We start from the raw sequence: 18452 nt of genomic DNA, 5'->3' as shown, positions 1-18452 counted from the left end.
GGGTTTGTCAAAAACAGATCATGCCAGACTAATCTTATTGCATTCTTCGACAAAGTGACAAAATTAGTGGTACCTTGCTCAATAGTAGTAACTGTGAGAGGGATCTTGGAGTTCTAGTGGACAACCATTTAAATATGAGCCAGCAGTGTGCAGCAGCTGCCAAAAAAGCCAACACAGTTCTAGGCTACATAAACAGAGGGATTGAATCAAGATTACGTGACGTGTTAATACCACTTTATAATGCCTTGGTAAGGCCACACTTGGAATACTGCATTCAGTTTTGGTCGCCACGAAGTAGAAAAGATGTGGAGACTCTAGAAAGAGTGCAGAGAAGAGCAACAAAGGTGATTAGGGGACTGGAGGCTAAAACATATGAAGAACGGTTGCAGGAACTGAGTATGTCTAGTTTAATGAAAAGAAGGACTAGGGGAGACATGATAGCATTGTTCCAATATCTCAGGGGTTGCCACAAAGAAGAGGGAGTCAAACTATTCTCCAAGGTACCTGAGGACAGAACAAGAAGCAATGGGTGGAAACTAATCAAGGAGAGAAGCAACTTAGAACTGAGGAGAAATTTCCTGACAGAACAATTAATCAGTGGAACAGCTTGCCTCTAGAAGTTGTGAATGCCCCAACATTGGAAGTCCTTAAGAAGATGTTGGATAGCCATTTGTCTGAAAAGGTATAGGGTTTCCTGCCTAGGCAGGGGGTTGGACTAGAAGACCTCCAAGGTCCCTTCCAACTGTGCCATTGTATTGTATTGTATTGTATATGCCCACAAGGCTATAGCTTTAAGCTACAGATTTAATAGAAAATACAATAAATGAGAAAACTAAAACCTAGATAATTTTGCTTAAATTTGGTAGGCCAGAAATGCTACAAGAAAATTTACTTTATGAACCATTTTCTAACTAAAATCTTACTAAAATGAGGATACAGCCAAGCAAAAATGTATCCGTTGTGGGGTGGGGTTTTTTTTTTTTTTTTTGCATATTTATACATTTTTTGCATGTCCTTTTTGTTAGAAGCTTTGGAGGCATAATCACAGTTAATATATTGGGAAATATTAAAAGTTGAGGCCATAAGTATTAAGACAATTAAGTTCCGGAAGCAGCAAACTTCATCAATAAGGAAAACATTTAGAGTAAAATAAAGGGGATGCAAAAATTAAAGTACAAATCACAAAAAAAGCAACTAATAGCAAACATGTTGAGATTTAGTGCCTCCCCCCGCAATGAGATCTGAAGAAACAAGGGGGGGAAACTTACTTCTTGCACAACAGCCAAACTAGTTTCATGCAGCTTTGCAGTTAGAGCATCCGAGTGATAGGCAGAAAGGCACCTAATTGAATTGAGGCCCTCAATTTTCTTCTCCCTATGTTGAAACGAAAGATGAAATACATATATTGCACAGAATAGACAAACAGCTCAGATTTATTAAAAATTCTCAATTTATACATTTTATCACACTTCTAAAAAAATTAACTAAAATCACCAGTAAAAATAAAGGTACCGCATTTTTTGGGAGTATAAGACGCACCCTTTTCCCTCAAAAAAGGTGAATATCTGGGTGTGTCTTATAAACTGAATACAACATTTTTGCCTCCCGAAACCCCGCACCCTTTGCAAAAATGGCCATACATAGCCTTTAGGCAGCTTCCAGAGTGCTCACGGGCCATTTTTTGCTCGTTCCCCCCCCCCAAGCCCCAGGAGCACTCTACAAGCCTCCTAAAGGCTATGCATGCCTTTTATTTGATAAAAAACAGACCCGTTTTTGTGAAAAACAGGCCATTTTTGGGAGGTCAGCAGAGTGCAAAAACTTTTTTTTAAAATTTGCCTCTTCAAAATCTTAGTGCGTCTTATACTCCGGTGCATCTTATACTCCAAAAAATACGGTAATATTTTACATGAAGAGTAAAATACTGTGGCCTTTGCTTTTTACTTAATTGTGTCCGACAGGATTTTTTTCCATTTCACCCCAAAGATGAAGATGACAATAAAATTTTAAAAAAGGTAAGACTGAGAAACTTACCAATCATTATCAGCAAGATATTGCAAGGCTTCCAAAAGTGCGAATTCAGGCTTGGGGAAGGGTCTCAAATCTGAGGGTTCCATTATTTCAGAACTGTGCATGACCGATAACATCCGATCCTTAAAGGGCATCTGTGGACCTGGAGAGTCTTCACCTGCAACTTCATCCATTTGATTATGCAAAAGTGACCTAACTCTGTGATGTGAATAAGCCATTTATTTATTTATTTATTGTGTTTATATGGCCGCCCAATTCAGACGTGACTCTGGGTGGCGTAGAATAGCTCATCAAACAAAACAAAAAATCAAAGTAAATAGGACATACTGTTAAAAATGGACTACGGCCATAACACAGCAATCAGAAGTAAAGTGTACTATAGTTCATCTGTTGAGGAATCTGTTTTTCCCAACCAAAACACCCAGTGGGAAAAAGTCAGTTTTTCAATACCTTTCCAGAAGCCAGCAAGATTGGGGCAAACAATATATTGGGTGATGAAGGAAACAAAGTTCCTACATTAGCTGAAAATATATTCTGCCAGCACAATGAGAGTGGCAAAATCTTGAAGGGATAGATTGGGCTTTACTACTACTGCCCTGTTTAGAGATCTAGAGAGGATCTGTTTAAGGTCCCACTTCTATAAGAAATGATTGAGAAATGGACTAGAAAGCAGGCTGAAAAACATGCTTTTCAGTAGAGCTTTGGATCCTAACATGATGAAGGCACAAACCTTTAGTTATATTATAAGTTCCATCTAGTGTTTAAAGACAATTAGAAAAGATTATTTTTGTTAATGCTGTATTTTAGAGGGGGAAGAGAGAAATATTCAATTAATCAATAAACAAACAAACAAATAAAATGATTACCTGAGTCTAACAAGATCAAAGGTTGTGCTTTTTTAATACTTGATGTTCTTTTCAACAAAGGACTGAAAGCAACATTTCCTAAAGGACAAAGAAACAAACAAAGGCCCTTTTAGAATATGCTCTCTGTAAATGTTCTCTTTAACCAAATAGAGGAAGCAACATTTTCTAATAGGTATTAGAAAATTATTATAAATTATATTAAAAGGTTACAGATAAAACTGATTAATGCAAACAATAATAATCTGGATAAAGGAACATTTTTTATCTACATTATTTTTATAAAATGATATTAACACTTTATGTGATCTTGATTCTATCCCTACATAAACAGTGGGATAGAATCAAGATCACATGAAGTGTTAATACTACTTTATAATGTCTTGGTAAGACCACACTTGGAATACGGCATTCAGTTTGGGTCGCCACGATGTAAAAAAATGTGGAGACTCTAGAAAGAGTGCAGAGAAGAGCAACAAAGATGATTAGGGGACTGGAGACTAAAACATATGAAGAACGGTTGCAGGAACTGGGTATGTCTAGTTTAATGAAAAGAAGGACTAGGGGAGACATGATAGCAGTGTTCCAATATCTCAGGGGTTGCCACAAAGAAGAGGGAGTCAAACTATTCTCCAAGGCACCTGAGGGTAGAGCAAGAAGCAATGGGTAGAAACTAATCAAGGAGAGAAGCAACTTAGAACTGAGGAGAAATTTCCTGACCAGAACAATTAATTAGTGCAACAGCTTGCCTCCAGAAGTTGTGAATGCCCCAACACTGGACGTCTTTAAGAAGATGTTGGATAGCCATTTGTCTGGAACGGTATAGGATTTCCTGCCTAGGCAGGGGGTTGGACTAGAGGACCTCCAAGGTACCTTCCAACTCTGCTATTGTATTGTGTTGTATTGTATTGCATTGCATTGCATTGCATTGCATTGCATTGCATTGCATTGCATTGCATTGCATTGCATTGCATTGCATTGCATTGCATTGCATTGCATTTCTAACAACCATGCTGTTAGATAATTTCTTTTTTAACTGTATTCCTTATTGTATGTTTATCTGCCTGCAGCAGCCCTTAATAAAATCACCCTCAGAACTAGGAAGCAACACTTAAAAAGAAATCAGGAATACATCTTGTGTGCGTGCTACAGAACCTAAGGTGGCAGTCATTTTGGTAACCATATTAAAGAATCATTAAGGAAATAATGGATTACTGCTATCGGCTGTCATCTTTTCTGATTCATTGATCTTGAGCAATTCCCAAGGATTGGATTCCTTTTTCCCCAGATCTCTAATTTGCTGGTGCTCCTTCTCCTCTCTCTTCTTCTGTCTCATCTTTTCTCGGGCAGATTTGGATAAGGCAACTTTCATCTACAGCAGAAAGTAAAATACATTCAGTATGGGATGAATAAATAATTTAACAAATTAAAAATAAAAAAGAACACAACCAACATTTCTCCTTCTTTTGAGTCACAAGATGCAAACCCATGCCAATATTTCACCTGATGCTCTTAACTGCAATACATAATCAAGACTGATTATGTGCCAACAAGGCAATGTCAACTTTTGGCAATCACATAGATTTCAAATATTTCAATTATGATAAATGCATAGGAATTGCCCTTTGGTGGTATATACTGTACACATTTAGAATGAAATGGAAATGAGAGGAGCCCAAACCAAGAATTCTTAGGAAACTTAATGGAGTAAGATTAAAATGATGACTTAATATGTGAGACTAAGTAAGATACCCATCAACTGTCCTGTGAAAAGGATTTTAAACATTTTTAAAATAATAATTATTGTTTTGTCTAAAGATCGAAGACAAAAGAAAAATGAGATGGCAGAGGATGAGATGGTTAGATAGTCATTGACATAATGAATATGAATTTGGACAAACAGTGGAGGTCAGGGCATGCTATGGTCCACGGGGTCACGAAGAATCGGACACAACAGTGACTGAACAATTGTTTTCTTATTATTGTTACCTCATAACAATAGTAAGCTGTATTAGAAATACTGTAAACCTAAATATAAGAATGTAATAAAAATGAGTAAAAAAATGAAGAGTTTGCATTTGTTTATTTGTTGGACTCCCTTAGAATAAAGCACAAGAAAATGTATGTATTTGTTAATGTGCTATAGCAAACATCAGGAACTAGATGCAATTCACTCTCAAAAGCCCATTATGATACACATAATATGTGTATTTTTTGGTCATGCACACCAAAGTGAGATAAAATCAATGGCTGGCATGTCAAATTGTATATTTCTGCTTTCTCATTTGACTAATGTCTGACATCCTGAAGATACATGCTTGATAATTATATAATATACTTGGAAAGACATTCACATGTAGCCCACTCTCTTATAGGTATACTATATTATGAAATTTGGAAAAAAACAATATGCGAGTTGACTGCCCTCTTTCTTAAATGATGGAATGTCCATTCTTACATCTCTTTCATTTTCCACATCTAGGCAAGGTGCAGAGCTTTGCTGCTGGACGGCTCTCCCATAGATGCCAGAAAGTGATTCCATTTTTGGTTTGAACGAAGGTGCATCTCCATTCTCCATGGAGAAGATTATGGGTTGACCATATGTAGGTAGTGAAGAGGGGCTTTCAAACATTCCTGAAATGCACAATTCATTGGATTACCAAAAAGGAAAAAAGGTAAAAGTAAAGATTTGCTTGTCCCATTGTGTCCAACTTTAAGGCACAGTGCTCATCTCCGTTTCTTGGCCAAGGGAGCCAGTGTTGTCCAAAGACATTTTGTGAGGTCAAGTGGCCAGTATGGCTAGTATCAAAGCTTAATTTTGTTCCATATCTGTATGTAAGGAATCTAATTAAAATGTTGTTTTAAAAGGTAAGTATTTTGAACTGAATTAACCAAAAAGGAACAGTACAATGTCTCTTCAATGTGTATACGTCCTTTGTCCTTTTAAAAAAAAATGGTCCTTTTTAAATATTTAGTCTTCAACTAGCAGAGTGCTGAAATGCATATAGTGCACTAAGCAGTAAGGCTCAAAGACACAAAACAGATTTTAAAATGTTCAATTCCTAACTGATTATCCACAAATAATGCATACTTCATCAAAGTCATATAAGAATCACTGTTCTATTTTGATTATATTTAATGTTTTCTCGTAAATGCACTCTGATCATAGTCACTGAAAGGCAGGATAAACAAAGATATAATAAATATAAATGTAATTGTTTAAAATACCTTTTCCAACAATAACTACAGAGTCTTCTGACAAGGCACTCGGTGAAATGTATTCTAGACTATTCAAAAGATGTAAACTTGAAGAAGGTCCTGTAAATCCTTTAAAAAATTATAATACCAGAATTATGTTTTTCTCAAATAAGTATTTTTTTTTCCTTCACAAAGTTAAAAGAAAAAGAATGTTGACATTATGTCACTATTACCCTGATACTATATAAGATAGTATCACAATAAGATTTCTTCATATGAGCCAACTGAAAAAAAATAATCCTCTAAACAACTCAGCAGCTAATAGTTATTTATATATCAGAGAAATGAAAAAGAAAAAAAATCTATTCATATTTTCTATACCAAACAAAATTATTCTTGCCAAATATAAATTACATATAATGATACCTAATGATTTAAGTAAAATGCTAATCTGAAACTTCCTTCAGTAAGTAACAACTGAAGGTTCTGAAGTGCAAAATGAGAGGTTACTATTGAAACTGCACAGGAAAAGCTGATTTGATAACAGTCAACTGCAAAGGCATCTATTCGGTTCTAGTAAAATCTTTAAAAACAGTAAGTTATTTTAATAATTTTACAATGGAAAGCTCTGGATTATCAATAAATACTACTGCCTGCAAACAGCATAGCTCTAATTGGTGTGATTCTTTCCTCCATACTCTGAAGCTAATTTCATTTTAATTTTAAAACAGACAGCTGGATTCTGGTGCTCCAGAATTCTACTTTACTTTATAGAACTATGGCATGTAGTCATTACAGAAAGTGAAGGAAAGGAGTGGAAAGGAGTTAGGCAGATATGGTCTCTATCCAGAAATGTAAGTAGCAATTCATTAGGTTACAGCTCCATAGTCTCCCCTCAATTCTTCCTCCAATTCTGCAACATCCATAATTACTTACCTTTTGTGGATTTACAGTGCATTTGATACTCTTTGTTCTGCCCTTTCAGACTGGCAGGAGACAAAATTTTCTGTTTATCATCTTCATAATCTCCTGATCCATTTCCACAGCTCAGATGCTGGCCACTAACACTTACAAAGGAAGTTGCTTTTTCATGAAACCTTGTTCCTGGAGGATAAGTAAAAATCACTGGAAAATGTCTAATATTGCACCTGTAGAATTATTTCACACAAATTCTGTCCATTAGATACAATATCTATCAGCATCACACTTCTAAAATTTGCCACCTTTCTCTTTGGAGATATGCCTTCAACTATTTTCTGATGAGCTTCTCTATTCATTTCTTCTATTTTTTATTTCTTACTCCTTGTTCATTCAATCAATATTATTATGAATAATCCTAATTTTGTGCTACAGAAAATGCACAGTTTTCTTAGTAAAAAATAAATAAAAACCCAACTGTGAAATACATATAAATTTCTTTGGTAGTGGTTTTGAGAGTTTCTTCAGTGATATAGCACAGTTAATATTTTTTATCAGGGTTCAAAAATTTGATATTAATGTACTCAAGTACATCTACAGATACAAAACAATAAAATATAAATATATATATGGGTATGTGTCTACATATGCATTTATACCAGTGGTGGGCAGCTAACCGGTTTACTTCCGGTTTGCTCGTGCTTGCACACTGCTGTGCTCATGAAAAACGCTTCTGCGCATGCGCAGAAATGTCAGGGCAGGTGGATGGAGCCTCCCGTCACCACCACTACCGGTTCAGCCGAACCGGGAGCAACCCACCTCTGATTTATACGTATGAATGCATATACATGTATATGCATTTATATTTTATTTGATTGAATATACTAGAGATATACTGTATGGTATATTACAAACAACTGAAATGTCTTTATTTTACTAAATCTAATACTTTCTCCTATTCTCAATACCATACCTGCACTGGGATTCTGTTCCACAATGATAGAGCTTCGATTCCGTGCAGGTGAGAGCTTTGTGGGGCGGGAATTACCTCCAGATAGAGAAAAGATATCTGATCTATTAAAACAGAAAAATGTTTAAGATTAACATAGACCAACTTTGTACAGACACACCAATGCTGACTATCAAACTATTCTGAACAAGCTATCTTGCCTGCACAACAAAAAAAAAATACTTTTTCAAAAAAAATTAAATTAAGCTGGCATTAAGATGGTAAGTAGAAAGAAGTGCTTTCAATTAGAAATTCAACAAAGTGAAAAAAGTGATTCTTTACAAGATCCAATGGGATTAGGACAATGAGTTTTACACTTATTATTCAGTCATAAAGCTACAACAGTTGCATTAATATGTTGTCAGGAATGTTCCCCTCCCTATTGTGTAAATGGGAGGAATGGGGACGTTGCCACAGAAACACAATTGGCATATTAAAATACCTAAATGTCTATTGTAATATTCTTATCTTCAAAGTTTTAAAATCAAGGACCATAGCTAAGTGTCAGGTTATCTGCTTTGTATACACAGGTAAGGTTCAAAATATCCTCATATGAAATCCTAAAAAGTTGCTGTTGGTTAAGGTAGACAAACTTAACTGAATTAATCATCTTCCTTAGATATGGGATAAATAGCTATCCTTCAACAACAATTTGTGACATTGACAAGTAAAGCTTTCGCTATCTCAGTAGCAGATAGTTAAAACATTTTGAGGGGTTTTACATTATTCCAAATCCAATGCACAATTCTTCAAGGCCAGTGCATATACTCCAAAAGTAGCAAGTGCAGCCAAGATAAAACATTACTATTTAAAATATGAATTGTGTTTAATTAAAATTAAATTCTTCTATTTACTCAGAAGGTGCTATAATTTCTTAACAAATATTAGAAATCTCTGAGGGCTACACACAAATTGGCCCAGAGGTGATTAGGACTTAGCACTGTGCTCCTCTGATCTAAATAGTGTAAGAACACTTCCAGATCATTGGTCCTTTTCAAGTAATTGACTGCTTAGTTGAAAATCAAATTAAGGTAGCTAAACAACACTAAAGTAGCTTAGTGGAAACAATATGAAGCACAATCTTTTCCCGAACATATACATGCATGCATGCATGTATATATCACTCTTAACTTCTGAATAAAACTCACATTGTTCTTAACCCTTGGGGTGCTGTAGACAGTGGGGACGTTACAGACTCAAGACTATAAACTCCACTTTCACTGTAAGAACTAGTACTTGGAGATGACAAGCAGGAAGGTGACTCTGAAGTTAGATCAAGCTTCAACACAGAATCAGGGCTTTCAAGATCAGAAGTGCTGCCGTTCAACTTTGCTCTCTTCTTAGCTGCACTATTACGAAGAGACCGAAGAGAACTATGCATCTAAAGACAAGGAACAATACATAATCCATGCTGTAAAGAAAAGCATAAATCCACACAATGTTTATTACTTCTCCACTGTAGGACATTTGAATGAATAGAACAATTATTTGGTTATAAGGTTCAATTCCTGTTGATGTTCTTCTGCTATATGGTAATATCTATTTTCTAATAAATACAGTAAACAAAAATTCTAAAATCATCTATAACACGACTTTCTAACAATGACTGTAAAAGATAAAAAATAGGTATAAATTACCCATCAAGTCAATTGATAGTGAGATGGTGGCATATAAATTTAATAAATGCAATAAAATAAATAAAGGGCAAAAAACATCATTTCAACCATGTAATTATACTACATAAGGAGTCCATGAGAATAAAAAAAGCAAATTTACTATTAATCAGTACTCCTACCTCTTCCTCATCAAGCTCTCTTTCACTGATGTTTAACTCTGAAAGATCAATGGCCAATTTCTTATCCCTTTCATTTAGCCACATGTCTTCTGGCTCCCCATTCTTTTGTCCCATTGAACTGATTTCTGTTTTATCAGGCAGGGGGCTCACTCCCCTAGGGATTGGAGGCACTGGCTTTGTTCCACTCAGGCCTCTCCTTGAAGCTGGGGTCCTCACAAAGGCAGGTTTTAGCTGAATAGGAGGAGTATCTTGAGGTTTCACATCTGTATGAAGAGATTATACAGGGCATTTTAGCAATGTGCTGTGATGTCCTAATAAAAGCACTTACTGATTAGTACAGAATGGAATAACTAGACAGATATTGCATTATCTGCAACAGCTTCTAAAGGTTTCAATTGATTTGTTTTTGCTCCGGAACCTGTCTCAAAGAACTGGGACTATTACCACACCACATCCAGCTCATTCAGTCATTGTACTCTGACCAGGTAGCCAACTGTAAGAACAGAACATGGGGACACAAAATAGTTCAGGATTGAAAAACACAAAGTTTCATCCTGTCACTTACACTATTCAACATGTACACAGAAATAGTTATGATAAATTCACATTTGGAGCAATCCAGCATTGGGGTTAAAATCAGTGGTAGGAATATCAACAACCTCCGATATTCAGATGATACATCATTGCTCATGGAAAGCAAGGAGGAACTGGAGTGGTTAATCCTGAGAGTCAAAGATGAAAGTGAGAAATTTGGACGGCGCATTAACATCAAAAAAACAAAAATAATGACAACTGCAGAGAACACAGAGGTCAGACTGAAGATTGACAATGAGACAGTCAAAAAAGTAAAGAAATTTATCTTCTTGGGGTCTAAAATTGACCAAAGTCATGACTGCAGCCCTGAGACAAGAAGGCATATAACACTTGGAAGAACTGCAATGTCTGGCATGAATAACATCAGAAGACTAAAGATATCAGCCTCACAACCAAATGCAGATTAGTTAATGCAATTTTTTTTCAATGACTGTTTATGGCTGCAAAACATGAACTCTGAAAAAGGCAGATACGAGAAGGGTGGGTACCTTTGAACTGAGGTGGTGGAGGTGACTATTACTCATCCCATGGACTGCAAAAATAGCAAAGAAAAAAATCCTAGACCGAACCTCACCAAAAATATCACTTGAAGCCAAAATTGCCAAACAGAGGCTGTCATATTTTGGTCATGTTGTTAGAGCTGACTCACTTGAAAAGTCAATCATGTTGGGAGTGATCAGCAGAAAAAGGAGAAGGTGCCACCTTAATACCAGCTGGCTGGACTCTATAAAAAGATGACACTGGGATGACCAGGGCGGATCTGAAGGAGGTGGTGTGAGACAGAGGGGCATGGAAAATGCTAATGCATAGAGTGGCTGAGGATTGGACATGACTGAATGGCTGACAACGATAATGATGATTATCCCTAGGCATAAGTGGAAGAATCTCTTTAAGCATGTTCCCTGAAACAAATGCTTACCAGTTTTTAAGCTCTATTCCCATGAAATGTGTTAAATCCTGAAACCAGTACTTCTCTTAAAAGCAGTTCAAGACAACTTTAAAGAAAATACAATAGACTAGAACAGCAATGTATAATTGTATGGTTTTTATTAGTACAAATTCTTATAAATTGGTTGCAAGCTAAAAAAATGTTTAGTGAATCCAAATGAAATTAGTCCACTATCAGACTTTTTGCTTGTTATAAAGAAAAATAAGATAAAATTGACATTAGGTGGTAAACAGTATTGACATAGAATGTAAATTACTGCCTTTGAAGAAAAGTTGTTAAAACTTAAGAGGGAGTTGACTGCTAATGTCTCTCTTATGTATCGTATTTCCAGATTTTGTGCACATTATTGGAAACAGCACAGATTATTACTAAGGATGTTACCTGCTTCCTCTCCTGATATTGGGCTGGAAAACGTCTTCTGATGTGTAGGTTTTGGAAGCCCTTCAAAGCTCTTAAGAGGCCAGGAATTAGAGAAATTAACAGCATGGTCTTGTGATTTCTTAAGTGAATCTGTTGGTGAAGAGGTGTGCTTTGGACTGTGCCTGGGTGATGAAAATGGGTAGGATGGAAGAATGAATGCTCCTTGGCTAGTGTGACAGCCCAGGAGAGGAGAAGTATGCTCAGGTGGGCTACAAAAGGTCCGCTGAGGCTTGTTGGTAAAATTGAGGCTAGTACACACTGGAAAAGACATAAAGTAGACAATTTGCATAAAATAATCCTGGAAAAAAAATACCATTGGCAATCATGTCTGATCATTAATCTTTAAGGAGAAGAGCATGGAAGATTTTTATTTGAGCTCCTAATTCTATAAAGAAGTGTTTTTAGTACTTGTTAATCCATATATTAAACCAGGTTATGCTAACTTTTCTTTCCCAGAACATTTAAAAAGGGGGGAGGAGGGATTGGCTCTTCAGATATTACAGCATTATAATTATCATAATTCCTCATAATGGTTAAGCCTAATGGCAACTGGAATGTGGCAACATGTGGAATACTACAAACTGCATTTCCCTGATCTATGTAACAGGATAGATATAAGATTATTTAAAAAATAAGTATGTTTTCCCAACATAGGTCATAATGAGCAAAAATAATTAAGCATTAAATTAAAACATAATTTAGAAATTTGAAGATTAAGAGCGAAGCAGACCAGAAACCAATCTGACATCACAAGATATTCTAAGAACAGAAGTGCTGCTTTAACTTGGTGGTTATACTTATGCTTAGCACAGGTAAAGTCAATCTGATTAAGGATTTTAATCTGCAGTGCAGGGAAAGAGTTCTGTTATCTGTACCCAGCTAATTAGGCTAAATATTGAAATCTGTACACCTTAGTACTGTATTGCAATTATGTGTATGGCTAATGTAATGCTATCATAGCTGAAATATTGATGGAACACCTTATTATCCACAAATGTGTCTATGAATACTAGAACCACTATGGAGTAGACTGAAGTAGAAAAGTAATGAGGAAATGTCTACTATCACTGAATGTTGAATAGTAGTAGTATCCAGAAAAATCATGCTATTCAATACCTTTATCTTGCCATGGACTGCTAAGTCCTAGAAACTGTAGGTCAGAATCCACACTACCACTTTTCCCACGGCTATGAGAGAAACCAAGTAGGTTGGATTTTCCTGAAATATGTGGCTGATGAGAGGCCATCACACCTTTCAAGCAAAAAACAAAAGATAGCCAGATATGTTTCCATGTCCCATTGATAGTAACAAGTTTCATTCAAATTTTAAAATATATTTTAGTGTAAAGAGAACAGCATGAAAGAAAGCTGTAAAAATCCACTCTGAATATTTTCTAGCAAGGGGTTTTTATAAGTCAGAATAATACATCCTATACAGAACAGACAGAACCCTTTTCCCTCATAGCATATCAAAATGTTGTTTAAATATGTTTTAATCAGATATATATAGTTTCCAGAGTAGGAGATATGAGAAATCTCCAATACAATTTAATGATAATTAATAACATTTATTGTATTTGTAATAACTGCCCACTTTATTAAACTCCTTAGTTTACAAAATCAGAAACAATAAAAGCAATTAAATGTACATAACCACAAAGAAACATGCAACATGTACTAAACCAATCAGAAAGATAATTGATATAGATACAATAGGGACGTATGTATGTATGTATGTATGTATGTATGTATGTATGTATATGTTTTCATAGATTTTCATGGGTGTAGGTATGCTGGTCTTGTTGTATTTGGGTCTTTTCCCATGTAAGATTGAGATTGTCTTGGCAACGTTTCGGCGAGGTCCCACTCACCATCTTCAGGCTGGTGTTTTCGGCTTCGTGCTTGTGCGAGTAAAGCGTGGTCGGAGCTGCCATCTTTCTATAAATCTTGGTGGGGGTGTGTGGAGTGCTGGCTTTGTTGCTGTAAGTGGGTTGATTAGCTGTGTAGTTGCATCCTGATTGATACCATGCAAAATCTGCCCTGCCACATACATTGGACAAACTAATAGGAGAATAAACGCATCGCAGAACACAAGAACGCAGTCAGAAAAAAAGAAAAAAACTTCCTCTCTTTTCCAGCACCTATGTGTCCTACATTCTTCTGTATGTACAACAAGTTAAAATACACTACCAAACTAAACAAATATTCCAAAATTGTAATTATTGGCTCATTTAAGTAAACTAAGCCTCTGTAATTAGCAAAAACAAAAAACAACTTCCTCCCTTTTCCAGCACCTTAAAGCAACAAGATATGAAATCAACTTTGAAGGAGCCAGGTTAATCTCCAAAACAGAACACCTCAACAAGAGAATAATTATGGAAGCCATCGAAATAGAGAAACACCCCCACAACATGAATAAACGTGATGATACCTCCCGCCTATCAAACATCTGGAAACCAGCCCTAGCCAACAAACGAACACCACCCACCACCCAGGTGGTTACAATACAAAACAACAATGCACACACAGCCAGCACCAATCAGCACCAATCTACCAATCATGATACAACCACAGAACCAATCATTCCGCTTACTGAAACAAAGCCAGCACCCCATCCCCTCCCACCAAGATTTACAGAAAGACGGCAGCTCCGATCGCTTTTTAAGCCCAAGCCTGAAGATGGCAAGTGAGAACAAAATCACATGAGCTGAATTATGGTCATAAGTCGAGGGCAACCTATATATCATTATAAAGGCAACCTATATATCAACCTATATATCATTATAAAGATCTTATTGTAAACATTTATCTTTAAGATGCTATGCAAAACATATCAGCTTTAAATTTCCTCCCCAGTACTACTTGTCAATTTAAATTTACAGTTTTCTGTCCTACTTAGCAAATTCAGAGCAAACTGTAAGAAATGTCCTTAACTAGATTTGTTCTTATAAAACTATCAACTGATAGTAAATGTTTTTGTAGTATTGTACTTCTAGACACCTCCATTGGCTCCCCAAGAGTGGTAGATGGAATTCAGTGATTTCTGGGAGCTGAAAGCAACAGGATATTAGAATACACAAGCCTTATGTAACATGTGAATGCATACATTAATAATTATATAATTAATTGCATTTTCCTTCAAAGACCACTGTTCCACTGCTGGACCATTTTAATATTTACAATTTCCAGTGGTCATATATCACTCTAATGAGGATGGTAAGGCAACAGGTGTTTTACAAAAAAAATACTACTGTAAGAGTTTAAAAGTTAAATTGGTTATATCAATATACTAAATACAAATCCCATATTCATTCCCATTATTCACTGGCTCTTTTTATATCTACAAATCCCATTTGCCTTTTGGTTCAGTTGTCACTCAGAGGTGGGGAAAACAAGAAATATAGTATTAAAACCATCTGCATTGCTTATTAAAACAAACAAATCCCAGAGTGCTATTTTCCAAATTAAAATGTCATTTGATTTTACTTCTGTATTTCTTTGGAATATTCCCTGAATCATCTTCTCCTATATCTTTCTATGCAAAAAATAATAAAAACGTTTTGATTAAGTTAGCCTACAAACTGCAAAAATATTCTCATATTTTCTAATAACTAGGCAATCAATGCAGTAGAAGTTCTTGTCATCTCAGTCTCATTCTATTTTCCCTACTTAAATAAAATGTTTTCCCAATATTTTAAAGATGACAGTCAGAGTATTTTTTGGGGGGGGAGGGGGGAGAAAACATCTACCGGTAATTCTTTTGAGCTATGACTAAGTGAGACAGCTTCAAAAATGCTCAATTGCACTTCAGAGAAACTTAGTAGTGCTTTGTTCTGTCTTACTCTGGCCCCACAATAAAACAGAATGGAGGAGACAGCAGAACAGGCACCTGGGGTGGCAGAACCCTTACTGCCCTGTACCATCTATTATATCATCTTGTCACCATGAATGACTCTGATGTTCTTAACAGCTCTATACATTCTTAGTATTTCCCTGGCTTACCTTGAGAAGCTCTTAATTTAGGAGAGTGAAGAAAATCATTTGATGTCAAGCACTGGAACAGAAAGAAAAGGCAAATAGTACTACGGTATAATGTAATTTACGTACATTTCACTTGCAAAATTTCACTTCACATTACATACATTTTCACTTGCAAAATTAAGAGGAAAAAAGTGCACTGACTACACAGAATGTAGACCTGGATATAATGAGAAAACATTTGAATTTTTCAAAAATAATATTTTAACTAAAGTGAGTTTTTAAATAATTTTTAATTATTAACATAATTAACATAATTTTTGATAGCCACTTTAGTCTGGCCATAACTCCACTCCTCTACTGTTCTTAGGACAGAGCAAATTTCAATAGATACAGAAATGAAAGTCAACTTAAGAGACCATCTAGTCTACTACACATATTAGTCTTTATCAAACAAATATTATTATTATTATTTTGAAAAATTACTACAAAAGACTTATTTTTGTACCTGCTGGTTTCCTGTATTGGTCCGTGCTATTACTGACCTCCTATGAACAATGCTGACTTCACAAATTCCTTTAACTACTGTGGGGCTACTTAGGTTAATCTGTAACAAAACTGAGCTCATTGGAATGTATCTAAATGTAATTATTAATCTTCTTTAAAACCTGAGAAACCTTAGCTAAAAAATTAAAGACTGTGAAAATTATATTCATTTACTTTTCTTTGAACTTATCCTAACTTAAATCCAAAAATTTATCTTCAATAATCAATATAACATACTGGCTTGACCATTAGGAAATTATTCAGAATGGTTTAAGACACTTGCATCTTATGGCCTTTCTATTTAGAAAGGCATTGTTCAAAGTCAACATCAGTTTTACCTAATTGTGTTATCTACTGAATTTGATATTGAACTTTTTTCTTTTTAATTTATTTACACATCATACTTATATAGCTTTCCGTTTTACAAATGTTAATAGGTCTGAAACAGATGAGGAAAATAAAAGGGCATCATCATATGGAAAATATATACTTGCAATATAGTGGCATCAATTCCATTATATTACACAAAAGAAATGTCCAGGGATGAGATCTAATAAAGCAGGGGTCCCCCAACTCCCAGACCATTGACCGGTACCAGTCTGTGGCCTGTTAGGGACTAGGCTGCATAGTTGGAGGTGAACTATGGATGGGCAGGTGAGCGAGCGAGCGAAGCTACATGTGTATTTGCAGCTGTTCCCCAACGCTACCATCACCACCTCAGTTCACTAAGCATTAGACTTTCATAGGAGTGTGAACCCTACTGTAAACTGTATATGCAAGGGATCTAGGTTGCATGTTCCTCATCACCACCACCCAATCCATAGACAAACCAGTCCTTTATGCCACAAAGATTGGGGACTGCTGTAATAAAGGATGGACATGTATAAAACTGCTTGAAGAACAGAACTGTACAGAAAATTTAAACAGCAGCTTCATCACTTCATTCAAAAACTTTCAGAACACTTTCTACATATGAACAATCAGATCTTGATTAGTCTTAACAGCTTCAATAAATCTATCAAATTCAGGCCCTGCAGTCGCCTGAAAGTTAGTTGGTAAGTCCAAGTTCTGCACGTGAATCATTAAGACTAGATTTTTTTTAAAAAAATGGGTCTGATCTAGTATCTCCTCTTATCATGATTCACTAATTAATATGGAATACAGAAGTCAGAGTATCTGATAGCTTTCAATTTCCTTCTTCATAGCACATATTCAAGACATTGTGATTATACATTGTCAATGTGTTGCACCATGCTTCTATGCAGAAATTCAGAAGGAAACATACGATAGAATTTAAACCTTAACTAATCTCCATGATAATTCAGCTTTCCGTCAATGCAAATATTCCTCCCTACATACAATGGTTAAGTTCTGCATGAAAATAAATTTTGAATAAAAGAGCAGTTTGGGAGGATAATGCAAATACCCAAAGCATGTGCCTGAAATTCATCTATTTGAGTTTTATTTGAGTTCTTAAAGTCTGATAATTTATGATGAATCACTTTAGCCTGGCCATAACAATACCACTCCTCCAATGTTCTTGAGACAGTACAAGTTTCAATAGATACCGAGTCTTCCAAATTCAAGACACGAATTGTGCAAACCTTGACACGCTACAAGTATTCTTTGACTTAAAGACACAATTGTAACCAGAATTTCCATTGCTAAGCAAGGTTATTGTTCAGTGAGCCATGCCTGATTTTATGACTTTTTGCCATGGGTGTTAAGCGATTAAGGGAATCATGTGGTTGTTAAATGAATCCCACTTCTCCCATTAACTTTGCTTGTCTGAAGAGGTTAGAAGGTTGCAAATGGTAATAATGAGACCTTGTTGCTCAACTATCATAAATATATGCAGGTTGCCAAGTGCCTAAAATTTTATAACTTGACTGTGAAGATCTAGTTCAAAGTGACAGAGGAGATAGCTATCTCCTATATGTCGTATTACTAAACTAGTAGTTAGAGAGCATCATCAAAAGGGGGAAAATTTGTTTGTATAAAACTCTTTTAATAAAAAAAAAAAAATAAAAAAAATAAAAAAGGATGTCTCAGCATACCTTAGTGGCAGAAAAAATTATTAACAGTAAAGCAAAAAGAGTACTAGAAAGTCTGCCCAGCTAGCAGCCAGCAAGTGGTGCAGATTTTAAAACATAAG

General features: G+C 35.6%; 1 protein-coding gene across 4 annotated transcripts in view; it reads right to left on the bottom strand.

Annotated features, from left to right (window-relative positions):
• The window catches only part of TOGARAM1 (TOG array regulator of axonemal microtubules 1), a 34105-nt gene that overhangs the window by 13239 nt on the left and 2414 nt on the right, over nt 1–18452 (bottom strand). The window contains exons 2-14 of one of the 4 annotated variants that reach the window (XM_081955435.1): nt 15776–15827; nt 12891–13025; nt 11736–12032; nt 9812–10074; nt 9165–9397; nt 7981–8081; nt 7026–7193; nt 6120–6218; nt 5350–5525; nt 4107–4263; nt 2895–2972; nt 2032–2191; nt 1269–1374 (exon numbers count right to left, since the gene is read on the bottom strand). In XM_081955435.1, coding sequence (XP_081811561.1) covers nt 1269–1374; nt 2032–2191; nt 2895–2972; nt 4107–4263; nt 5350–5525; nt 6120–6218; nt 7026–7193; nt 7981–8081; nt 9165–9397; nt 9812–10074; nt 11736–12032; nt 12891–13025; nt 15776–15827 — 2025 coding nt within the window. The remainder of the gene's footprint in view (nt 1–1268; nt 1375–2031; nt 2192–2894; nt 2973–4106; nt 4264–5349; nt 5526–6119; nt 6219–7025; nt 7194–7980; nt 8082–9164; nt 9398–9811; nt 10075–11735; nt 12033–12890; nt 13026–15775; nt 15828–18452) is intronic. The other 3 variants (XM_081955436.1, XM_081955437.1, XM_081955438.1) reach the window with 3 other exon arrangements.

Source organism: Natrix helvetica (assembly GCF_964273705.1).
Source record: "Natrix helvetica genome assembly, chromosome: 1".
NCBI lineage: Eukaryota > Metazoa > Chordata > Lepidosauria > Squamata > Natricidae > Natrix > Natrix helvetica.
This window is presented reverse-complemented; position numbering and strand designations above follow the sequence as displayed.